Here is a 25,743-nt window from a genome sequence, read left to right on the forward strand (position 1 = left end):
AAAGCAAGAAAGCATGTTTTCTGCATATGGTGTCTCTATTCTCCTCTTTTGTGTCTTCTTTCCCTCCTCTTTTGGGATTTCTGTGGTTCTCCCTGATATCACATTTGCTTTATATTGAGACAGAAAAAAAAGAGAGAGTGTGAATATTTGAATGAATCAAAACTTTTACTTAACTCCAGCTATTGGAACTATACTGGAATAAAGTAGTTCTCCATTTCTATGTTGGGTAATATTTTTGGGCTGCAAGTGTTCCAGAAACGCTCTATCACCTGTACATGCACATATAATGAGGGGTAAAACTTCACTAATGTTTGGTCTAAACACAGCATTAATACTCTGTTTCGCTTTCAGAGACCCCTTTCCCACAACATATTGCCATTCATTGTTAATATAAAAATACCAAGCCTTTTTAGAATCTTAAAATATGAACAAAAGGATCCCTAGAGATTGTGCTTGAACTAATAATCATGGAAATCCATACTATCCTTCTTGGTGGGTGGGTGTTTTGGGGGGTGTGTGTGTGTGTGTGTGTGTGTGTGTGTGTGTGTGTGTGTGTGTGTGTGTGTGTGTGTGTGGTAATGTAATTATTACAGGCCTCATGCATGTTTGCATATCTCTAGCATTCCCTAATTCATGGTTAAGCTTCCATATTATCTGTAACTGTACTTACCTCACCATAGGAGGTTTTCTTCACATCGCAAATAGCAGTTAAACAGGCTAGTTAAACAAGCCCAGTGATCAAATAAACTAAAGCTCTATCACTGCAGCAGAAAAGACCCTTATGATGAAAAAGGGTGTACTTGCCACTATTTGGGAAAGGGAATTACCAAAAATTCAAAAAAGCTAGTGTAAAGAGACTTTAAAGGAGTTTATGAAGATGTGTGGACTTAGTCAGCTAGTACCTTTGGAGAGGACAAGCATTGTTGCCTATCCTACAAGAGGATAGTTGCTAATGTGGATACATAATCTTTAGGTATGTTATGCAAACATACAATCTCCCACATTGTAATCTCTGTTGCAATGTATTTCCATCTTATTCACACTGCTACTGACAATTTCCAAAACCATGCATAAGTGATTTTAATTTGTTTTGGGGGGGTTGTCCTTATATTTGGTGCCTGTTTGAATTAACCTCATAATGCTATAAACATGAACTAGAAACAAAACTTACTTGATATGTATATTTCACCAAGGTCATTATTTAATCTTCCTGTTTCTAGTTAATTTGCAGAAATTAATAAAGCAAGCACTGGCTCTCAGTCCTGGTTTGACTGGTAGTTATCATGCAGCATGTTATGTCATACCAAACAGCTGTCGGTGCTGTATGTACCAACCGAAGCTGGTAACATGTAGTCACACAGACTCAGGCGAAGGTTAGAAACTTAGTGGAAAACCACCGTATTTGTAACTTGCTCTTCATAGGCTGAGGTAATTTTCCTACTGGCTTTGAAATTCGGCTTCTGAGCTTGCGCAGAGCGCTTTGTCAGCGGCGTATAGAGGACAGAAACGGGCTAACCACTCTTCGAGTAATAAAGGGACGATTAATTATTCGTCAAATCGGCAGGGACGATAAAAAATTGGATTTCCTACATGGATTAGATAATGGCAATGAATAAATGAGGGATATTATTATATGTAACATTAAAGAGCAGTTTATTTACACTAAGTTTTATGTGAATATTTGGTGATATTTTTGTCCTCCCCTGCATGTCGTGTAGGAGTGGGTTTTCCCAGCCGTTGTCTGGCTCTGCCTCCGCCAGCCTCCTCCTGTCAGTGCGTTTCTTAAAATGAAACTAGCGAGACGGTGGCACCTGCGGAGGAGAGGCAGAGGGGGTTGTATGTAGAGCTGGCATCTACCTACCCACCGTTTAAAGGAAGTCTTTATGTGCATATATATGTAGACAGATAGATGCACACACATACATACAGGAGCCTTCATGAAGTTCCCCGAGTTGTTAACAATATTAACATGTCCGAGGGAGCAGTCGCAGCCCGGTGCTTGCTGTATACGTTTCGTCTATTCATTTAATCCTGAAGCAGGAATTCAGATAGAAGACTTAGAAGTAAACAGATAGATTAACATGGAGGCATATGACAGGAGCACACGATGATTGTTTCTTTTTTTCTTTTTTAAGTACGCCGGTCATTTTTACTTTGTTTAATAGCGTTTTTCTAATACAAAGACTGCCTGGTTAAGCTACAAGAAAGCAATGTATAACACAGTCTGGACGACCAAAAAAGCCGGCGAGGAAGGAGACTGGAGGGACGTGATGATGCCCTACTCCACAGAGCTGATATTTTATCTGGAAATGGACCAACCACCAGGTAAGCTTCAAGCCGGTGATAGCGGGGAAATGGTTAGTTGGACTGGAGTTAATTAGCTGGAGTGATGTGTGTTTAGGAGCTGTGTGCTTTGGTGTCTGGTGAAATTTGCAGAGAAGCTTTCAGATTTCACGTTTTGCTCCTGTTCGTACCGGTCACGCGGTTATGGCTTTGTTTTATTAGGGCTTCGCGGGCTTCTGGGCAGTCGTGATGTTTTAGGCACACTCGCTACATTTGTGACAGCGTACATAAACTTAGCGCTGTCTGTAGCTGAGAAGCAGGTAATTCGGGGACGAAGGAAATAAAATGGCAGTTTACAGCAGCAGTGACAGCGCTTTAAACGCCTTGGACTCTTTGTTTCTCGCTGTCCGGTGCACTCGCCACAGCTGATCTTTTGTACATTAAGATACAGATTTGCGTGATGACACAGTAGCTGCAGTCTCACTGTGGAGACAATAAGTCCCGTGTAGTCCGTACACTGAAGCATCCCCACTTCTTCTCTGCGTCTGATGGCTTTGCAAGAGGCCTATGAGATGATAGAATAGGAGCCAAGGTGACTGTATCTGCTGCTTAACCCATTTTAATTTAACTGTTGGAGAATTTGGCTTATGAGACCACCGGGTAAATGTTGTACAATACCGAGATTTGGTATTATTCCGCACTTGAAGTTTGCATTAAACCATTCCGACTGAATCATTCCAAAATCAGCTGTGCCGTGAGCGGGGAAGGGGGAGAGGGGGGATGGGGGATGGGACAAGCAGGAAACCAAGAAAATGAATAAAACCTGGAATAAAACCGTCCTGAATATCTCCGAATAAAAACGATCTTCACTTGGATACATATAGAAGTCTTTGTGCCCTTTTCTAGCCAACTGTCACCCACAATTGAATAAGTTTCATTCATTCATTCCTCGGCAATTGTGCCAGTGTCATTCGACTCGCTCCTCTTCCTCCCTGCTTTTCTCCCCTCCTCAATGGATCATGGCGCAGATGTGGGACGTTGTGTTGTTTCCAGGAGGCGCTGTTGAATTGCCTTGTAGCTCTTTCGGGGGTTTTTTCCGTCTCCTTTCTTTTCCCTCCATGTATCTATTAAGATGCACTATACTCCGCAGCAACCTCACAGTGCCGTGTTGTGTCTATCTGTAGCATGCTGCAGAGTATTTGGGCTTAGAGCTCACTACCATTTTACCACGGGATGCTTGACTATGCAACATATTTTACGCTTGTGCTGGGTAAAAGTATTGTTTCAGCTACGTTTTCTCTTTAGACCTTGTATTTTGAAGTGCAGTCGGTAATCCTTTGTTGCTGCTGCTCAGTGCATTAGGGATGCAGATGCAAAATTCTGGCCATTTAATGGTGATTCACACATTTAACTGGCCACTGGACGGCTTTTATCGTGCCTAGTGCCATTTCTTTAGGGGTTTGTCATGGCACAAAAAATAACAGATTTTTGCTTTGCTCAGCAGACTGTTTCTATCTGACAAAATGTAGTGAACAAGAATGTTTTGGACCATAACAAACATTGTGTTGGCAATGTGAAACCTTCAGAACAGCATTTGTGTATATATGAGTGTTTTTGTAGACTGATTTGGTGTTTATAGAGGACAAATAATCCTCTGTTCCTATGCGAGTAGCTTCGCTGTTTCTGTTGGTTTTAGGTTGTACAGTACTCAGATTCTTACAGCTCTTTTGTCCAAATGAGCACATCCTGTCATTAGCTAAACCTCTAAGTCCACAGATGTTCATTACATGTGTATGTTTATTACACTGGAATTGAAATGTGAACACCTCACTGATATCTACAGTGTGTGAATTCCTGTGTGTGTACAGTGGTACTTGTGGTGTGATTAGCACAGGTGGAGTGTCACTGCCACCCCCAGGGGAGGGCAAGGCCTCCGTATCCACTGGCAACTTGGTGTGTGTGAAGCGACACTCTGTGGATGTGGGGTGAATGATGAGTCTCGTGTTTCAATGGAAAATCACCGGGACATTGTTGCCAAAGGACCATACCAGAGTGCTTTTTGCATGTCTAGGTTCATTTGCAGTACAATGCAGTGTTATACATTCCAGCTCCTCTTTCTTCTCCGTAGTTTTTATTCATGAGTACACAGAATAAAAGAAAAAGACCCCTTTGCCAAGACGACAAATCATTTTTTTCATTCATATTGTTCCTTTTCTTTATTTGTGCAGTCTGGATGCTTCCTTGCACGTGTTAAGAACAAGTTCTTCCTCCCCACTTTTACCAAGTGCTGCACATAGGGGGATTGTCTGATTGTTGTTCTCACTCTGATATTGTGGCCTCTTTACTTCATATAAAGCATAATTAGATTTCTGTCAGCTGGTGCTGTATAAATAAAATTAATTTGTTTTGTGTTGAAATGTGAGTCAGCGGAAAGATGCAAAATTGTTTTTCAAGTAAATAAATTGCAGCGTTGTCATGAAACTAAACGTCAGTATGAGGACCTGTTCTGTAATAGGACAGAGGTGTCTTCTGCTAATTTTCCACCAGTGTAACTTTCCAGGCATAGCCCAGTAGAATGTGTGGAGATGTAGAATGTCTAGCACCTATGGTTTTGTCTGCATTTTAAGCCTTTTTTGAAACTAATTCTGGTTGGAGAAGCTGGAAGCTCATTCTGGTTCCAGCTTTTCCCTGTAGGAGAAGCTGGAACAAGAATCAGTTTTCAACAAGGCTTGAATTTACTGGAAGGTTGGGTAAGTTTTGTTTTTATTCTTAGTTTAGGGTTAGTGAATGAATATACAAATTCAGTTGGCAGTCACAGTAGAAACTTGTTGATTTAGAGGTGCTGCATTGTTGTGTGTGTGATTGCGTGGTGTGATGGACTTGGTCTACCACAAGCCTACTCAACCTTCCTCCCTGCCTCCCTCATTTCTTTCTTTCTTTGAGCTTTACACGCCTTCCCTCCGGGCTGTCCTCTGATTGGATGAGGGGGCGTGCCTCCGTGCAGGGATTAGCTGGGGCATCTTCTGTCTTTTAGAATGAGCTGTGCTCCCTCTTTTCTTCAGTCTGACGGAGAGGAGAACAGGAGGAGGAGGAGGTGGTGGTAGAGGAGGGAGGAGGGGGAGTGTGTGCAAGTAAGAGAGGAGAGTGAGTGACAGAAAAAAGGGAGGAGGGAAACAGCTGAGAGAACTGGAAACATGCATCTAACAGAGAGTGTGATGGAGAACGGTAAGAGAGGGAATGAGATTTCTTGTTTTCATGTATTTCACTTTTTAGTCTCTTCAGCCTTCTTAGTTTTGCATTTTTAAATGTAACCGTAGCTTTCTTTGTATCCATGTCTACTGATTTGCATTTTTATGCTGCCCTTTCTTTAGTGTTTTTCAGCTTTTCCCCTACACACAGAGCTCCTCCTTCTCTTTTATTGCTCCTGCAGCACCCATAACTTGCAGAGGATGTGAGCGAGCACTGGCATTCATTCATTATTTTGCTCTGTGTGCATTTGTATTTTAAAACTGGGTCACAATCAGTCGTCCAAATGAAAGTCCAACAACAGAATGTCACTTAAAGCAGATTTTTTTTCTGTGGTTCTTTAAAAAGTTAAAATATTTTAATATTTAGAAACAGCTTTATCAAATTTAAATTTCTGTCAATGTGTCAACTTAAATGTTAATCAGCTTTACTACATCAGAAATCTGGATCCTCTTTAGATAGTCTGAAAGACTCCATTCATCTAACAGATGCGTACACTCACACTTACCTCATCCAGATGTAGAGCTGTGAAAATAAAGCAGATTGCTTCAGAACAACACATTCATGCTTCCTGCTTTGAGTTTTTAACTGTAGGCTGTGCATTAATTCCATTGTCGTGTATGAATTCCTGTGTCGGTACACATCTGTCAAACCTCAATTTTGCTGCCCTGTTTCCCTGATCAGCTGGCGTGTGCACTCCTGAACATGCCCCAAGACCCATGTTCTCTGAGTTCTCTTTGTCTCAAGTGAATTTATCATGTGTCTGTCCACTCTGACAGTTATTGTTTAGGAGAGCTGCAGGCTTCTGTCAGCATGTACAATGACAACTGATATGGAAGTGTCTGTGCATATGTGAATGTGTGAGCACTGGTCCTTTGTTTGGTGAGGGGGAGGCTGCACCTACGGTCCCCTTTGTTCACCGTCCCTCTGGCTTCCTCTCAGGGACCTATGCAGTAGTTGTGACTAAGGGCTCAGCAGTTTCTGTTATATTGGTCATATTTTTTTAAGTCGTGTTTTTTGCAGTTTTGAACGTTTTCCAAATATGTCCATGTGGTTAAGACTGTTCTCCGATTAGTATAATTCTTCTTTATTTAGGACATAAGATCACATTTCCCACAAATTCTGATCATTGTCAGAAGGTTTGGATTTTCTACAGGTCTCTGGTCTTAATTTTTCTTATAGAACTTTGCAATCTGGAGCTTGTGTACTGCTTATTTTCTGTTGTGTCCATTGTCCTAAGAAACTACCAGATACAGTATTGGAGTAATGAGAGACTTAAAGGTGCAGAAATTGTTTTAGTCATTAATTTGGTAGAAATGCATTTTGTAGTTGGTGTATTAAGACAGAAATTCGATTATCTCATTGTAACTTCAGTGTTTGAGGTGTTCAAGTAACATATGAAAAGTGGACACACGTAATGAAGTCAAGAAAAGACTAATTTTATTGGTAATGAGATTGCCTAACTGCAGCTGTGGTGATCCTTCTGTGCTTTTTACACGCTACCCTCTGTGTGGTCCACAACTGCAAGCACACATAGACTCTGATTTTCATGCTTTTTAAAATCAGTTACTTTTTTCTGTTTTTGCGATCTATTTCACTTGTGCATGTGTTTTTCAATGTAAACATAACATGAATTTCCACCCCATCTATCCTTGGAAGTGCACACGTGTAGCATTAGTCTGTAAAGTGCTGACTGAGGGGAACAGTGCAGCTGCAGGACGACAGTTTTGGCAACACTAACCGACTGCCATGGTGACATGAGAGAGAGGAGGGAGAAGAGTTGAATAGTCAGTGAGAAGGGAACAAAGAACAGGAGAGGAAGAGAGGCTACCAGTCTCTATTTAAGTGGTCTTACAATAAAGAGTGAAGAAAAAGTTTGTAGGATGTAAACTGTTCCTACTTTTTTTTTGTTCTTTGAAATGTAGTGTGTTAGTTTATTGGCATCCAAGCATTTGCATAGATAAGCACAAGCTGTCACTTCCCCTCTTTTGCCCCCCCACACACACACACTTTGTAGTGAATTCTCACTACTATCATGTGACAATTAAAATATAACTCCAAAGTATTATTTTCATTGTTTCATTGGTGGCTGTGGCTTTTTTTTTTTTTTGTACTTGTCAGTTAGATATACTAGCATGTCTGTAATTAGCATCAAATCAATTATTGTGCATTTTGCTTGCTCTGCTCCCCCCAGTGGGCAAATGTTGTAGGTTTAAGTCGTCATAGCACTGGGAAAAATGTCTTCTGTTTTTCCATAGAAGATATGAATTAAACACATTAGTCACCCTCAACCTAGTGGTGAGTGATATCATTTTGAGGGTATATCACAATATTTCAAGAAAATTTGTGATGAACAATAGTTCTAATAATATTGGAAAAAATGCTGAACAACGATTGTTGCAGCATTTATAAGCCCAAGTAAATTCAGAACATACCCAATGGTTCTTTTCCAGTGAGCTGCTGTCATTGATGTAATACCTAATTTGAAGTGTGATTGTAGTCCTGCAATGTTCCAGCAGCAACCTTATTGTGGAATAGTAGTGACACAGCACCAGTCGAACCTAAGGACAAAAGTTACCTATGTAGTATTTAGCATAAACATTTTAACTATAGATTGCTTAAAAATAACAGAAATAACTTAACAATGTAACTATTTGCTGCTGTGAGTGTTAGCATTCAACGGACAGTGAGTGGTGATGTGCACGTGCACACAGAAGTCCAGGTTTTATTCAGCCCTTCCTCACATTCAAGCGTCTGTTTCTGCTGTCTGTGCGTGCGTGTCTTGTGGTAATTTGTGAGGCCACAGTGTTCCCAAATGCTGCTGACTCTTGCACGTGAGCACTCTGCAGGAGGAGCCCACTCCATTTCAGTACATTCATCAGGTTACTTTGTTTTTAAATGACACCTCCCACATCAGTACTCTGTTGAGAGCGAGAGAGAGATATTACACTGCTGGTCCTTAAATTGTGTCCAGATGTGCTTGGATACTTGCAAACTTTTGCATGTGTTTGTTTGTTTTTCGTATTATGTGTCATAGTCAGGTTAACTCTGTTTAGCATGCAGCATGGCACCAAACAGGTCTTTACAATATGCGCTGGTTTATAACATCAGTGTTCAAAAACCAAAAGCTCTGAAACTACCATCAATCCCGTTTGACTGACTGGTCAGTGTGTGAGCAGACTGTCATACTGTTTTACTTGACTTGACATGCAAGGTGAAATGTTTTCTCTATAATACATTTTTTCACACTTAGCAATCAAATATAGATTTGAATCCCAGTCTTGCATAGAAGTTGCATGTTAGCGCCACAAGTTGCAACGCAGAAGTTGAAACAGACTCAGTAATGTTAACCTTTATTTCATGCATTCAGTCTTTGTTTATTTTTTTGTTAGACTGCATAGTATTTCACAAAATCAGTTAAATATATTGACTTTTCTTCAGTTTGTATTTCCATTTGATACTTAAATTTGTTTAATGACTAAACCTTGTGAAACATTATAGATTGATCCCGTTGACCAAAGGCACTCCTGTTATGTTAGTTTTACTCAAACTGAAATAAGCTCTTTAAGTGACGTAAAAGTGAACATTTATGAGGGTGGCTGTAGCTCCTGAGGTAGAGCAGGCCATCTACTGATCGAAAGGTTGGTGATTCGATCCCTGGCTCCCCCAGTCTGCATATGTTGGGCAAGACACTAACCCCAAGTTGGTCTCCAATGCATCCATCAGAGTATGAATGTGTGTGAATGGGTGATTGTGACATGTTGTATAAAAGGCTTTGAGAGCTCTGGGAAAGTAGAAAAGTAAAAAATGTATAAGAATCGGTCCATTTATAAAGAAGCACTTAATAACAAGACAACAACCTATTTTTATAGCAAAACCTTTAAGTTATGGGTTTATACAGCTTGATTTTCATAACCATCGAAAACCAAAACACAATGGGAAGAATGCAAGTCAGAGTTTCTGTTAGAGTTCTCAGTCAAATTTAACACTCTGATGATGCAATGACAATGGCTACAAACAAACGAGCGGAAGGACCAGAGTTCCCCATTACAAACCTAACAGGAGAATGAATTTAATGACAGGAGAAGATATGAAAACATGAGGATTTCCACATTTAACAAACCTCAGCATTCCTGCTGAGCCCCGGGAACACTCACGTGAAAGTTGACCTGCGTGTGTGGTTTCTGACATAAGGCATAATTACTATGATATATGGGCGCTTCACTTGTGATTAATAACCATACAGTCACCAGCTGCACTGCTACAGTGTTTATGTGGTGTGGTTATGAGTACAGTTCCTGTGCATCATCTGCATAAAAAGAATGTGTACATATTAAGGATTTAATCAAAAATTCAATGCGAATCTGGTGACTTTTGAACGTGGAGATGTAGGAATTTCAAATTGATACCATTGGTGGATCTTCTACAAATATCAGCTGATTTTGAATCTCACAGGTCAAGTTTTTGGAAAATCTTATGAATGCAATAACTCGAACACAGTGATGTCAGATTTTGAAATTGATACAATAGGTGTGTCTACTAGGGCTACGTTCACACTGCAGGTCTTAATGCTCAATTCCGATTTTTGGATCAAATCTGATTTTTCTGTCTGCTTGTTCACACTACAAATAAAATGTGACAGTAAACGCGCTCTAGTGTGAACGCTCAAACGGCCCGCATGCGCAAAAGAAGACGTCACACACAACGCGCTCTGTTTAGACCCAGACCAAACAGTATTGTTTGACTGATGGTTTCCCAATTTTGCTTTAAGTTATAAAGTTATTTTGTTATTTACTTATGGCCTAATAATTATCCTTATTGCTGTTTAAGAGAGGAGCAGTGCTTCAAAGGATAGTTGGAAATGTCTGTCAGAATCTGCAGATTATACAGTACAAATAAAATGTTCACGTTTCTCCAACGTTACACTAACATCTACACTGGATGGCCAGGAAGGGTTCATGATGTCTTCTCCGGCGCTGATAATTGGCATCTGTCTTGTGTCAGTGACATAGAAGACGGATTTAATGCGACATGATCGTTCAAACAGCAGTCGCTTTCTAAAATATCAGATATGTATCGGATCCAGTACCACATACGAAAGTGACCCAGATCGGATTTGAAAATATCAGATTTGTGCCGTTCACACTGTCATACCATGATCGGATATGGGTCGCATAGGGTCAAAAAAAGTTGGATTTGATGCGATTTCACCTGCAGTGTGAACGTAGCCTAGGAGGCTGCGAGGTACCATACATTTTTGTGTATGGTTGTGCAAAGTAGTATTTCTAAATGATAAAGTGATCAACACTCTGTCTGCAGCTGTAGACTGATGGTTGAACTTTGCTGCAGGGCTGAGGGCAAGTTATACTGTATGCAAATATCATGTACATATGAACTGTTATACACACAGTAATTGTAATACTTGTTTGTTTTGTTTTTTTTCCTAGCCCTTCCTCCAAAGCCAACCAAGCCTCAGCAACCCTCCTCGGTCGCAATGGCAGGGGGCAGCAGCAATGTCGCCAAGGATGGAGGAGCGGGAGGCTCCTTACAAGAGGCCGAATGGTACTGGGGTGACATATCCAGGTAGCAAACACTGTGTTACTGACAGAAAAATCAGTGAGAGCTTAACAGTGACATTGTTAGGTTACATGAAATGCAGATGTGGGAGGCTTGGCCCCTCCCCCAGCAACACAAGACCTGCACTGACAGAAACTAAAGGCGTGTTCTATGTGCAGACATGGTCAGCACATTTTAGACATCTTAAAAAAGCAAATATGGGTATTATCAGTGCTTTACCTGTTGTCAGACCACAAAATAATAGGAGTTATAGTTGGTCAGTTGTCTGACATTGATGTTTGTGTGGTTCTAAGCTACCAACATGTTAAAGAGTCTCAAAATGACCAGTAACACTTATTATTCATTAGGGTAAATATTATATTTGTCATTGTTGTCTGGTGGCTTTGAAATTAGCATTTCCTGTTTAGCATGTTGTTTAGCATCAATTGAATCTTAACTCAGAGTATCAGGTTATTATTCTTTGTTAGATATCACAGCACTGTCTGTCCATCTATGCTGCAGGAGAACTTTGACAGTGAGCTTAAAGTCTATAGCGACAGTAGGGGTAGGGCTCCAGCAGTTAAAGACTGCAGGATAGAGTAGTTTTTTTTATATGCTTTATGTTATACACCATCATATTAGTAAACTATATAGTGTAATTCTATGTTTCTTTGGTTTGCTTGTTAGTTTGTTTTGTATGTCAATATATTTTGAAACTTCGATATACTCTAACCTCCAGAGATAACTGACAAGTTTATTTCTCAGCTCAGTAAATTGTCTTTACTGTTAAGGTCACTGCTTTACTTTAAGTGCAGGTTAGCTGTTCCACAAACAGTGATAACCACACCTACAGTGCAGACAGTCAGTCTGCCACTCACGTACTTATCCTCAGCTGAGACACTGCTGGCTAGGATCACCCCTCCCTGCACTGCTAATTGACGGATTGTTTACTTTGAGGTGTGTGGTTATAAAGAAAGTTCTACTCGCCTGCCACTGATGATTGAAGGCAGACTTTTCCAAATGAACACCATCTGTGCATGGATCACTCAACCAAGTCAAACACCCTTTTTTTCCTTCCTCTGTTTCTCTTTTCTATTTTGTCTTCAGGGAGGAGGTGAATGATAAGCTCAGAGACATGCCTGATGGGACTTTCCTGGTTCGGGACGCGTCTACTAAGATGCAAGGCGACTACACGCTAACGCTAAGGTAAGGCCACTGCACACAGACGTTTATGTCTATATCAGAGCATCTGAATGATGTGTTTTAAACCACACAAGGATTTCTACAAACTTGAGAGTAGTCCAGCACTTCTGATCCACTTTAATGCTGTTATCCTTTAGTTAACTGCAAGAATGTAGACTTGAGATGGTTCCTATAAGTGCTTTGTAGATAATAAAGAATAATAGAGCGTTGCCTGCCTTCTGGACATATTTTAAACTTGTATTGCCATAGTCGGAGCATGCTGATGTTATTATTATTTTGTTTTTTGTTGTTTTTTAGCATTGCATAGTAATAGTGGACAATTTTAGGTTTGGGTTTTTTTTGTGGGGGGGGTTGGTCATACACTGTTCAAAAAATGAAAGGAACACTCTTTAATCAGAGTATAAGGTCAAGGCAGTTAAGCTTCTGGGAAATTGATTTGGTCATTTAAGTAGCAGAGGGGGTTGTTTGTCAATTTCAGCTGCGTTGATTTGAATGAAATTAACTACAGGGGCACTAGAGAGGCAACAATGAGGAAATGCCCAAAAAGGAAGAATGGTTTTATAGGCATATTTTCCCACCTCATCTTTTCTAATCATTGTTTTTGTTTGGCTAGTGTCAGTGTGACTACTGGTAGCACGAGATGATACCAAGTCCCCTATAGAGGGTTAGGGTTAGAGTCCAACTCCTCCAGGATGACACATCATTGTGTACAATTGCTAGGTTTGCGGCCTCTCCCAACATCTTAAGAGCATGGAGGACATTAGTGTGAATGTCTCTGGCCAAACAATCAGAAATGGACTTCACTGCTTGGCACTGTGGAGTCTGAGCTGGGCTTTTCATAGATAAGAGCAGGTTCACCCTGAGTGACTGTAACATCAGCATGACTAGTTTAGTGGTGGGTCAGTGATGGTCTGAAGAGCCAAACCTAAGGAGAGATTGACAGACCTTCACTGGGTGGGCAACAGCACACTGAGTGCCGTTTGGCATCAGGATGAAATCCTCGGACCGCTTGTCCAAGCCCCCAGGACCCTGTGCTGGTGCAGTGGGTCCTGGGACCCTCCTGGTGCTGGACAACACCCAGCCTCATGTGGCAAGAGCTTGGTGGCAATTCCTGAAGGATATCATTCAATTCAGTTTTAGTTATATAGGACGAAACCACAACAGTAGCCACCTGAAGTCATTTTATAGGATGAAGGAATTGATGCCATAGTCATGCTAGCCTGACCTAAATCCAGCGTGGCTGGGTTGCACCTCAGACTGTCCAGGAGCTTAATGATGCCCTGCTCCAGATCTAGGAGGAGAGTTCCCATCCAACACCATCTGTCAACTCATTTCGGAGCATGCCCTGATGTTATCAGGCATGCATACAAGCACGTGGAAGCCATAAAAACTGGGTATCATTTTTAGTTGCTGCAAAAAAGCTGACTGCGTTATTTTGTTACTTTCATCCTCTGAAAGCTGAGAATTTTCATTTTCATCAAAGTGCATGGTATCCTTTTGTTCCCAGCAGATTACCCAGCCTATAACAGAATAGAAATTAGCGTAATTTTTTTTTCCCCCCACTGAGCTCTGATGTGTGTTTTGATGGAATAGAATACATGCTTAAAACGAATTCTCTTCTACCTCTGTGTATTTTTTGTTTTGTTTTGTTTCACTGTGTGTCCCTTGATAACTCGGACTGAATGTAATCTTAATAACTAGTTCATCTTTTGACTTTCAGACAGAAATGAATAAAACCTATTAATGATGTCAACTGACAGCAGAACAATTCATTACACTAGCATAGGATAAGTATGTTTGTTTAGGAAATACATTTTTAACTTGAATTATTTAGTATAATTCTCTGTTTAGACTTTGTTTGATTATTTCTTTTCAAACCTGGTGACATATTTTAGCCTTGTGTTTCAGTTCCACCTTCTTTCTGCTTTTACCATCAGCTGAACTTTAACATTTCAGGGTAATGGTCAATAATAAGAGTTCTAAAATGGACTCTTCTGAAGTGTGGTTTTTTTTTTTGTTTGTTTGTTTGTTTGTTTTTGTTTGGGGTTTTTTTGTTAGGGGCAGGGTGGCAGGAAATATGAAGCCATTCTCTGATGCATAGTTTAGCAAAGAGTGTTTGGTGGCTAAGATGTGATTTTTTTTTTTTTTTTTTTTTTTTTCCTCTTCTTCTTCATTAACCTGACACGGGCAGGTCAGGAAAAACCAAAGATCCCGCCTTGGAGTCATACCATGCCCAGGTGTTATAGAAGCTATGGTGTATAAATATTTGTACGCCACATCTTCAAATGTTTGAAGGCGTGTATATAAATTGACAACCTGTCTGTTTTAGAATGCATTGCCTGTCTCTTTAAGCCTTTGTTTGTTATTCTGTTATTCAGGAAAGGGGGCAATAACAAGCTGATAAAGATCTACCACAGAGATGGGAAGTACGGCTTCTCTGACCCCCTGACTTTCAGCTCAGTGGTGGAGCTCATCAGCCATTACAGACATGAGTCACTGGCTCAATACAACACCAAGCTAGATGTCAAGCTCATGTACCCCATCTCCCGCTTCCAGCAGGTAAACTCCCTCCTCATAATCTTTAAACAGTATCCTCTTGAACACCACCAACAATCTTCCCTCTATACCCAATGACTTGCTCTTAGTGTTTCCACTTTAAACTGCAGCAGCAGCTACATGATACCTGCACGCTGAAATGTTGCCCTTTCGGCCGGCTCCTATGACATACTCAATTGCACGCACCAGTGATGAAAGGGCAGGTTTAGCCAGTCATTACTCAGAACTATGCAAGATTAGCCAGAATGCCCACCTGGGCTTACACCTGGGGCATTGTGGGTGGTTTATTAACGAGCCTGTTCAGGAGTCACCCTCAGTAAGGAGAACGGGGGTAATGGGAATAAGTGTGTGTGCGTGCATTTTTGTTTTTCCTTTTGGCCTTTTATTACAAATGGCTTTTGATTTTACTCTCCAGCTTTTTCCTTGTCAGTTTCTGAAAGTCACTCTGTCTCTAATGCTCCTTTCTCCGACTGACTCTCAGGACCAGCTGGTGAAGGAGGACAACATCGATGCAGTGGGGAAGAAGTTGCAGGAATACCACAATCAGTACCAGGAGAAAAGCAAAGAATATGACAGACTATATGAAGAGTATACCAAGACATCACAGGTATATTCATACTCTAGTCTAACAAATGCATTGCTTTTTTTGCATGTCTGTTTTTTGTTTGTTTGTTTGTTTGTTTTTTGGGGCTTTTTTTGTGTGTCAACTATTCATCTTGTCCTGCAGGAGATCCAGATGAAGCGAACAGCTATTGAAGCCTTCAATGAAACCATCAAGATTTTCGAGGAGCAATGCCACACGCAGGAGCGCTACAGCAAGGACTACATTGAGCGTTTTAGGCGTGAGAGCAATGATAAAGAGATTGAGCGCATCATGATGAACTATGAAAAGCTTAAATCTCGCCTCGGAGAGATCCACGACAGCAAGGTGCGGCTGGAGCAGGACCTAAAGACGCAAGCCATGGACAACCGGGAGACAGACAAAAAGATGAACAGCCTAAAGCCTGATCTCATACAGCTCCGCAAAATCAGGGATCAGTATCTAGTGTAAGCATACAAAGACGAGAGAAAAACATGAGCAATGGCATTAGTACAGAAAGCAGGTCAAAGCAGGTCAGCATTAAAAACCTACTGACCTGGAACAGGATCCTGTTTTCATGTGTTTATATTGTTCATGCTGTACATCTGTGGGGTAGCTACACACACTTGAAAGTCAAATGGGGAGTTATTAGATGTGGTCAAAAAAACTCAAACATCAGTGGAATCATTTCCGATGAAATAATTGTTTTTTTTATTGATTGTCATATGGACATCAAAGAAAATCTGACTCATCATAGTTCTAGAGCCAAAAGCACATCAAGTGGCTCAATCAGAAACTTGCTTTAGTTTAGGGAAGGTCCAGTTCAACTCGATATCAGAGCGCCTGCTTTATTTCCAGGAACAAGTTAAGCAGTTTCTCAGCAGAACATCCCAAATTATTCTGTGAGGACATTTGCCAATTTCAGTCTTGTGCCGGTTCACTCTAACATAAACAAATTTCAAAGTTTCAAACCGATTCCTAGCAGTAACAATGCTTCTCTCTCTCTCTACTTCTCTTTAGCTGGCTCAATCATAAAGGAGTTCGTCAGAAACGAATTAATGATTGGCTGGGAATCAAGAATGAGAACACAGACGAGTGAGTCTCTACTTGCTTTGCTGCAACCCAAACACTGTTACTTTACTTACTTAGAGCAACTGTTAATTTAAAGAGCAGAATATATTATTTCTTTGGTGCAATTTCTCAATGTATTGCATATGTATGTGGTTGCAGAGGTTACTTTGTGAGTGAGGAAGATGAGAACTTGCCTCACTATGATGAGAAGAACTGGTTTGTGGGGGATCTGAACAGGACACAGGCAGAGGAGCTGCTCCTGGGGAAGCCAGATGGAGCTTTTCTTATCCGAGAAAGCAGCAAAAAAGGGTGCTATGCCTGCTCTGTAGTGTGAGTACATGCAACACATGACTGAAGTGATGTGCGTCTTACTTTACATACCCATACTTTATGAAGTCAAGAGTGACATTTTTGTCCTCCTTGTTTGTACACAAGGACAAAATGTTGGGACACCTTTCAAAATATTGCACATTGAGACGAACACCAGTGCCAACAACAACATTAGGCATTTGTATTATATACATAAAAAGTTGTTAAAATAGAATCGAAGTTACAAAAAAGCTACAACTTTTAATTGTATTTACTCTCAGGCTTTTCAATAGCACCATGCTTTTGCAGTACATCTTTAAGCCACGAAATATTTGAAAGCTTCAGAAAAGAAGCTGATTATTTTATTGAAGATGATGGTAGGGCTTTTTTAAGTCTGCAGCACACTGTGATTCACAGTGTGCGTTTGAGGGAACCGAAAAAACATTTTTGGACACAAAACTGTGGTAGAGGTGGGCGATATGAGGAAAATGTAATGCACAATATTTTTTAGCTATATTGCGATACATGATATACATTGTGATATGTCTTGACCCCCATTGGTACTATGGGCAAAGTGTGCCGCGTAGAGTTTACTTTAGTAGTAGAACAAAGCTAGCTGGAAGAAACTGGAAATGCAGAAAGAAAGCATTGAATGACAAATTTTTAACCTTAAAACAGTCTTAACTAAAGTACCTCTCCTGTGTGTCTCCTAAGTGTGGAAGGGGAGGTGAAGCACTGTGTCATCTACAGTACACCACGTGGCTTTGGCTTTGCTGAGCCATACAACCTCTACAGCAGCCTGAAGGACCTGGTGCTCCACTACCACCAGACTTCCCTGGTGCAGCACAATGACTCACTCAATGTGCGCCTTGCCTACCCTGTCTACGCACAGATGCCCTCTGGACGAAGATGAACCCCAACCAACGATGCTAAACAACTACCCCCAGAAGGACAACACATTTTACCGTCTTCAGGATAAAGGAGAAAAGGGGGTGTTATGAAGCTTAATGGGTGGTGGTGGTATTGGTTGAATTACAAAACAACCCTGTGTCCAGACCTGATGAACATCGATACAATTTTAACATTTGCTGCAACACACACATCAGCCACCTTGGAGTTATATATTTTTACAAGAACAATTTTGGAGGGCATTCTTTCTAAAGACTGCTTGATTTGCACAAGGAAGTTTTAAATGTTTGTGAATGTGAAAACAAAAGTGACCGAAGGAAGGAAATGGAGTAGGAGACGTCAGAGTTTCAGGTTGATCCCGCTGCTACCTAAACTCCAGCTCAGACTTTATACCAGAAACTCTAAAGTACAAGAATGACAACAAAACATTCCCATCAGACTTTTTCTGTGTTCCCATCATTTTTTCCTCCCTTTTCTTTTCATCAGATGGTGTAACTTTGAAATATATTTTTGGAGATTTTTTTTTTTTTTTTTTTTTTTTTTTTTTTTTAAAAAGAAGTTTCCTTTTTGTTTTCACTTACTTTGAAATGATGTCAAGTGTCTGTTCTCTGTCCCTCGCCATACAAAAATATAAAACGATGTAGCATAAAAGACAAAGCACTAGGTGCTATAGAGAGAGTAGACTGCTGCTGCTGAGGGATCTGGGGGGAGGGAGGTGCACAAGTGACACAGAAGTTTTTTGTTTTTTGTCTCAAAGACTGAAGCCTTGCTTGTATAAACTAATTATTTTGTTTTTATTATTGTTTTTTTTAACATTGCTTTTTATTATAGTCCTGTGAAAAAGTATTTGTACCACCCTTTTTCTTGGGGGGGACACAACATGTCACACGTCACACTTAAATGTTTCAGATTATCAAACAAATATTACTAAATATCCAAGTAAGTGCAAAATGAAGTTCATTTATTAAAGGAAAAAAACAATTATAACCTACACGTCTCTATGTAAAAGAGAAAAGGAATTGCCCTCCACCCTTGATAATTCATGAGTTTACTGCCAGATATGGAAGTTGTGAATTAAAGTATATTAGAAAAAATAAAAGCGAAACTTCATGCTACAATCTAAAGAAACTTGAACAGATGAAAAACAAAGTCATTGACGTCTGTCTGTCTGGAAAGGGCTACAAAGATATTTCTATGGGAATCCAGCGAACCATGGTGAAAGGTTGGAATAGTGAACCTTCTCATGAGTAGCCATCCTGCCAAAATTACTCCAAGAGCACATCAACGACTTATTCAGGGGTTCATAAAAGAACTGCATGTAAACAACTACAGACGTCACTTGCCTCAGTTCAGGTCAGCATGCATGATTCACCAATAAGACAGGGCAAAAATGGCATCTATGGGCACGATCCAGGCCAGGAAGGTTTGGATAGCTGCTTTTTGTCCTTAAAAATTGAAATATTTTAGAACCTGCATTTTGTATTTCCTCAGGCTGTCCTTATCTAAGATTAAAACTCGAGGCTCTGAAACATGAAAGCGTGACAAATGTGTTTTTGAAAGAAGAAAAAAATCAGGAATGGGAAGAATACTTTTTCACACCACAGTATGTGTAAATGGTAACAAATCACAACCAGAGACCAAAGTTGGTGTGAAGGGGGAGGATAAAGCATCTGTTGGGTTTTTCTTTCTTTATTTAATTTTCCCATCTTTGGTGAATGCAAATGGGTGAAGATAAGCAATGATGTGTTTAAGGCCACACATAAAAATGAGTTTCAGGCCGTGTGCTTTAGCGACAAATATACTTCTTTTTTTTTTTTTTTTTATAAACCAAAGGGTACATGAACCCCACAACCTTCAAAGCACTCAAACAAGCTCCATTTGTAATCTCAGCGCTTACAAAATTTTGGCTGTGTATGCCAAAGTGGATGAGTCAAAGGAGGTGTAATTAGCAGCTAAAGCTACATGGCATCTTTTGGCTAATTTCAAAACCCCCAAAATTTCTTTCTCCTCCTGAGACAAACTGACAGCTGAAATTAATGGGAACATTTTTGCTTAGTTTCCTCCAAGCTCTTTCTTTTTTTTTTTCATGCATCAGTATAAAGGTTAACCGAAATCATCTGGCCTAGCTGCTTACAAACTGTGATAATGGTGACACTAAATCCACAGCACATTAGTGTGAATTTACCCTATGCAAAAATGATTTCATTTGCATTACCTGTCATAAATTTGTGCCAATTTGCTTCTTCGATTTTATCTTTCTATATAATTGGGACGTGAAAATTTCACTTTGAATTTGGTCTGAAGAAAACATAAGGCACATTAAGGTAAACTGGTAAAGGGTTCCTTTTCCAGCCTTTGAAAGGCTAAGCTTGGTGAAAAATGTTGCCATAAAAGCCGAAACCCATTTTATGTGTGGTTTAAACAAAGAAAAGAGCTAATGCAATGTGACTGCAGGCTGAAAAACTGGGGTGTTTTTGTTTGAACGCCTTCAGAAAAAATAAGCTTTTACTAAATGTTTATGTATAAGGAGCACAGGCACACAAAGTCCATGTCCTGAGCTGAAGATACAGGCTTTAGAAGAAAATCTGAAAACTTGAAAGAACGTGCAATCTAGCTTTGTGTTTAATGTAGTTCAGCAGTTAGTGTGAGATGCACTAAAGTTGGAGATAATCACAGTTAAGCTGTTGGAGTGAAATTCCCTTTCTGTCTGATTGCTGATAGTGTTTGGCTTTTATTTGAACCCAAACGACATGCTCTCTGCGTGACTTTCTAACCAGTGGATCCATTTTCTGTCAACGACTCGATAAAAAGAAAAATATCTTCAAACACTGAGAGCTACAATACACGACCAAGTTAGATTCTATTCCCCCCAGAAAATGAATACACAGCACAGTAAAGCATCTTCTCATAGTGATCAAGTTGACTTATCGCTGCCTGACTGATAATATGGAGCTTTTAAAAGGTCGTAATGAAATCAAAGGTTATGAGAATGCTTAAGAAAAAGCAGAGATGTGATTCTCAACTCACTCTAATCCTCGTCTTAAAACTAATCACACTGGTTAGGCATTAGCCTTTTTTTTTAAACTGGAAAGAGCATCTAATAATAAAAAAAAAAAGTTAGATAAAGCACCCCTCTCTCTTATTGTCATCTTTAAGATTTTCCCAGTTTTGATAAGCTTGGCCACAAACGCACAGAGAGAAAGTGTCCAGTTTTAGAAAGAGTGCTATTGTTTGGAAAGTGCAAAGGAATCATTGTGAAGAAATCATAAAGCCTTGTTTGTGCCCACTGTGTGTTTATCTCCAGTCATCTCTATGTCTTCTACAACCTATTGGAGTCTGCTCACTGTTATCTACCATAACCCTCCCTCCATTACAGCCCACTAGTCTGCTGACAATAGGTAGATGAACTGGGAGAAGTGAGGTTTGTGGAGCTGAAAGCCATGGGTAGTGAAAGTTTCTCTTTCTTCTTTGTAAACTACAGGATGAATCGGTGTGGCAGTATTAAATCTAAATTGACCTGTTCTAAGGCTTATCAAGAAGGTGTAAACCTGCTTCAGTAAATCTCTTAAGACTGCAAGTCTGTTTAGTTTCCACACAAATTCACAAGTAGTCCTAATAGAATAAAATGGAAGTGTATATAGAACTCACTTCTCTAGACCTGTAGAAGTGTAGCTCAAAAGTTACACAAAAACTGGCTCAACTGCTAAATCGTATGTCATGTCTGACAGACCACTTCAAAAAATTGGTGCCAAATTTACTTGATCTATCAGCCCGAGTTTTCCAGTTCAGTTAAGAATAGCAGCCATAAGTAGAAACCCAACGTAACTTTTGCAGCATGAAGAATTTAGGGAGATTAGCTGTGTCCTGTTTCAGGGGCTTCTTGTAATATACAAGTTTTAAGACACTGCTGCAGTGGGAAGGAGTTTCTCAGGCTTATATGTGCGTTTCTGTAGATCTTTGGATTGTTGGGCTTCCAGTTCTATTGCAAACTATGTATTTTGCAGTTTTGCAACTGTATCAATTTAATGAGATTTTAGATTTTTTTTTTTTTTTTTTTTTTTTTTGCATCTTATTGTTTTTGTTTGGTATCAGTGTTTTTGTTTACTGTCCGTAAGTATACACAAGCTAATTTTCTAATCTTATTATGGCCATATTGTGAGAATTTACAATGACACTGTGGTGAATCATCTGCAAATGCTTTTTTGCAGAGGTGCAGGTTTAGCCTTCCCTTTTTCAAATGAGCCTCTGAACTGGACACGGCCTCAGAGCTTTGCTTTCTTGGATTAAGTCACAGGTTATCTTTGCTTTTTCATGGGGTTTGTCAGTATAATCTTGAATGTACAGCGAGGTTGGTCCAGTGTGTTTTTTTAATCCGAAGCACCTCAGTCACGTTTATCTAAAATCAACACATACTATTGCTAACTCTCAAGGTGCTATCGGGAATGCAGGCCCATTTAATTCGGACGACTTTTTTGATCATAGTTTCTGGTCATTAACCCTCAGGTCTTTTTTCCAAGTTTACCGTAGAAGCTACCACACAACAAAGCCAGCGTTTTGAGGGGAAAAAATCAGGTTAAATCAGGGTTTTTGTGCATGGATACTTCAGTCACTCATCAATTAATGTAGGCCCATGACATTGACTTTTTAAAATGTCCTACCTTTAACAGTCTTGTACGTCATCGGTTCCCATAATTAGATGCAGCATCGTCACCAAATGGATGTCATGGTCTTTCTTTCCCCTCAGTCAACATACGGTCTAGGTTTTTGTTTCTTTAGTTTTTTTCCCTGTTACCAGACTTTTGTGTTTTGCATAGGGAACTCAAACATCCCTAAGTCTATTACTTGAACTGTATTGCATTGCTCACTGTTGAATGTCTTTATATAAAATGATACATTTATTAAAGAAAAAATTTAAAAAGCAAATAGTTCCCTTTTGTTTTCTGGTGAGCAGGGATGAGGTTTGTAGTGTATGTACAGTATTTGTTACAGGCAAATGTAGAGCTACTTTGGGAGGGAAGAAGGTGCCATTTGAAACTTTTCTCAGATGTGTTTCGATTGTCACATAGGGCTTGACTGAAATTGCACACATTTACTGGTGATGTCTGCGTATGCATCCAGAGTCACATTTACAGAGCTGTCATATATATGATATATCTTTATATGTATATAGAGCTTAAAGGAGTTACAGTTTGAAGGGTTGTTTTAGTTGCCGTTTGACCATTCCCCCCCCCACCCTTCAAAACACATTAACGCCAAAGATTTAAGTTCTTGATGTTTGTTGATGATTGGAAAATGAATGTTTCAGTAATAGAAACAATTTTTTACGTCCATTGAAATGATGGTATCACGACTCACAAAATAAAATCATAGTGTGAATGACCATCCCATACTGCTTGGTGAGATTGTTGGATTGTCCATCAGTTCAGTTCTTGTGAGTCGAAACGTGTCTTTTTGTTTGTTTGTTTGTTTTTGTGGCATATCAGGAAAGATCCATCTTTAGTCCATGTTCATTGATCTTCCGATTGTAAATGAATCAAAATTATTGTAATCTGTGTTTGCCAGTTTATGAAGTTCAGTCTTGTTTGAAGTTTTTTTTCTTTCTTTATTTGGAAAGTGTCCTGCAGAAATCCAGAACAAATGTTCCTAATGGAACACAAGAAATTGATCCCAAAAAGACCGAACTCATGAAATTTACTTTTTAGCACTACAAGCATTTGACTTAACTTAAGAGTGGGATGTCTTGTCTCGCTATAACCCCTCCCCTGGCCACCGTCCAGATGTCTTTTTTTTTTAAAACATCACAAATAATTAAATTATTTCTACAGGATTGTTCTCACTTTTTGTATCACTAAACAATTACATGCAATATTCCCTTTTTTGTCAGTCAGGGGTTCACGATGGAAGGAAATGTATTTGTGCAGTTACAGACCCAAAATACAGGCCTTTCTGTACACCTGGGGTTACAGTGACATCAGTTATGAGGGTTAATGGGACAAACCAAATATTGTCAAGTTTACTTTTAATGACTGTTTGGTTGAGTTTACTTCAGAAAACTCAGCATCAACTTATACAACTCCAGGGAACAGATTTTAAGATCACCTCTCAGAAAAGGAAGGTACATTTTGATTCTAACAAAGGTGCAGGCTCAGTAACAAAAAGGAACAATAACTCCACTGTTACCTTTTTCTGAGTGTTTATACTCACTATCATTGCAGGACTGTTAAAATAGCAACTGTCTATTATTCCTCTACTACTATTATTAATACCACTAGTACTGCTACTACTCATCCTTAAGCAGTTCTGCAAAGTTTTATTTGCAGCCAGGTTTTAATATGTTTTGTTCTTACAGAGGAGTTGTGTTGTCTTCTGACGAATGCTTATCTGATCACAGCGCCCAGCACAGCTTTGGGGAGTATCAGTTTCTTTAAAAAGAAAAAAAAAAACTTGAAAAAAAACTTTAAAAAAAATCAGTTTTCAAAAAAGGTTATACAACATCCCCTCCTCCCTTCTATGCCTTTTACCCCTTTTTGGCATACGTACAGATCCAGCATGCATATTTGGTACTATTGACTGTTTTCTCTTGTGTGTAAAAGAAAAATGGTTTAAAAAGATGTCTTTAAAATCGAATGTTATTTGTCTGTTTATGGTGTATTGAGATCTGAATTTAATATAGCAAATTTAACATCACTGCTTACAGCTGTAACAAGTTATAGTCCTTTTGTGTTGGTTGTTTAATGGTATAACAAAACTGAGAAAGAGAACCAAAAATGTATGCCAACCATTGGTACATCACATGAATAAATAATAAGCTTTGAGTATTTTCAGTCCAAATTACGGCATTAACTATAGCCCAGTGTTCTTTTACAATAAATGATCAAAGATTTAAAACATCCAGTATGTGTCATTCATAAGAATTTTGCACAATAAACAATAAAAGAAAAAATGACAAAGTGCTGATTTACATAACATCAGAGAACCACAAACTTGTACCTTGACTGAATGAAATCTCTCCCATTCAGTATTTTCGGTTGACTCAAGCTGGTCTCTTTCTCAGCGTTACCCTCAGCCATACCTGCTTTTGGCTTCTCTTGGTATTCTCTTTGAAATGGTTTTTGGTCCTTCACCATTACACTACTTTCTTGTGTCCGTTGGAAGAGTTTGTTGAGTTGTTTATGAGCCGTTTGTTTTATGAGCAAAACCCACGTATGATTATCAGTGGAGTTACAACATATTTGATTCTCTTGCAGAATAAAGGAAATATTTTGTTCACTTACAAATATGTGATTGTCTTTTTTGTAAATGCTTCCATCTCAGGGTGTACTCTCACTAGGTGGTTTGTAATGTGCCTGCGCATACCCCAAAATTCATTTGATTAGTGTGATCACTACATGCCATAGTTCAGTTTGACCCTTGCACATAACACGTGCAATGCGGCCAGTGTCATTGCTAGTCATGGATTTGCAACCCTTACTCAATAATAGCTACCTCTGTAAAAGTTGTTTTAAGTAATTAAGACGGAGACACCTTTCCTAATATATCATCCAGATGATACCGCAGCCACCCGAGCCGGGTTGCCTAACAGTTCATATTGGCTTCATCAGGTCATGGCATCCAGTTCGCACTGGAACAGTTTACAGTCAAGTGTGAAGTGGCAGGAATGAGAATCAGCACCTCAAAGTCTCAGCCGGAAAAGGGTGGAGTGCCCACTCTGGGTCGGGGACAAGTTGCTACTCCCAAGTGGAGGAGTTCCCAGGAGCAGGACACTGACAGATGGATTAGGACTGCAGCTGCAGTTATGTTTTTGCACAGTTTATGTTTTGGTAAAAGGGGACCTGAGCATAAAAGTGAAGCTCTCAGTTTACCATGTGATCTACGTCCCTTCCCTCACCTATGGTCATGAGCTCTGGGTAGTCATCAAAAGAACAGGTTCACAGCAGACATGAGCTTTCTCAGAAGGGTGGCTTGCCTCTCCCTTCAAGATAGGGTGAGGGGCTCAGAGTAAAGCCGCTACTCCTCCGCATCAAAAGGAG

At 39.7% G+C, this 25,743-nt stretch overlaps 1 protein-coding gene across 2 annotated transcripts; it reads left to right on the plus strand.

The window, feature by feature from the left end:
- Positions 1-1,791: 1,791 nt before the first annotated feature.
- Positions 1,792-24,925, plus strand: LOC146649473 (phosphatidylinositol 3-kinase regulatory subunit gamma-like). 2 transcript variants are annotated; one of them, XM_085387298.1, is made up of 9 exons: positions 1,792-2,325; positions 10,977-11,112; positions 12,193-12,291; positions 14,667-14,847; positions 15,326-15,451; positions 15,572-15,891; positions 16,445-16,519; positions 16,655-16,825; positions 17,519-24,925. In XM_085387298.1, exons 1-9 carry the CDS (start codon positions 2,211-2,213, stop codon positions 17,715-17,717), a joined length of 1,422 nt encoding a protein of 473 aa, XP_085243424.1. In that variant the 5' UTR covers positions 1,792-2,210; the 3' UTR covers positions 17,718-24,925. The 2 variants fall into 2 exon arrangements, with proteins under 2 accessions (XP_085243424.1, XP_085243425.1); XM_085387299.1 differs by lacking the exon at positions 1,792-2,325 and adding an exon at positions 5,338-5,508.
- The last annotated feature ends 818 nt before the right edge of the window (positions 24,926-25,743 follow it).

The sequence above is a fragment of the Rhamphochromis longiceps genome, linkage group LG17 (genome assembly GCF_057381845.1).
Source record: "Rhamphochromis longiceps isolate RC_006_pf linkage group LG17, R_longiceps_female_GT1.1, whole genome shotgun sequence".
In the NCBI taxonomy this organism is placed as follows: domain Eukaryota; kingdom Metazoa; phylum Chordata; class Actinopteri; order Cichliformes; family Cichlidae; genus Rhamphochromis; species Rhamphochromis longiceps.

Bases quoted from the DNA above. Each gene is read 5' to 3' on its own strand.
- LOC146649473 (XM_085387298.1), top strand. From the start codon at position 2,211: ATGTATAACACAGTCTGGACGACCAAAAAAGCCGGCGAGGAAGGAGAC. The intron at 12,292-14,666 runs GTAAGGCCACTG...TCTGTTATTCAG, and splicing joins GACTACACGCTAACGCTAAG to GAAAGGGGGCAATAACAAGC. The intron at 15,452-15,571 runs GTATATTCATAC...CTTGTCCTGCAG, and splicing joins AGTATACCAAGACATCACAG to GAGATCCAGATGAAGCGAAC.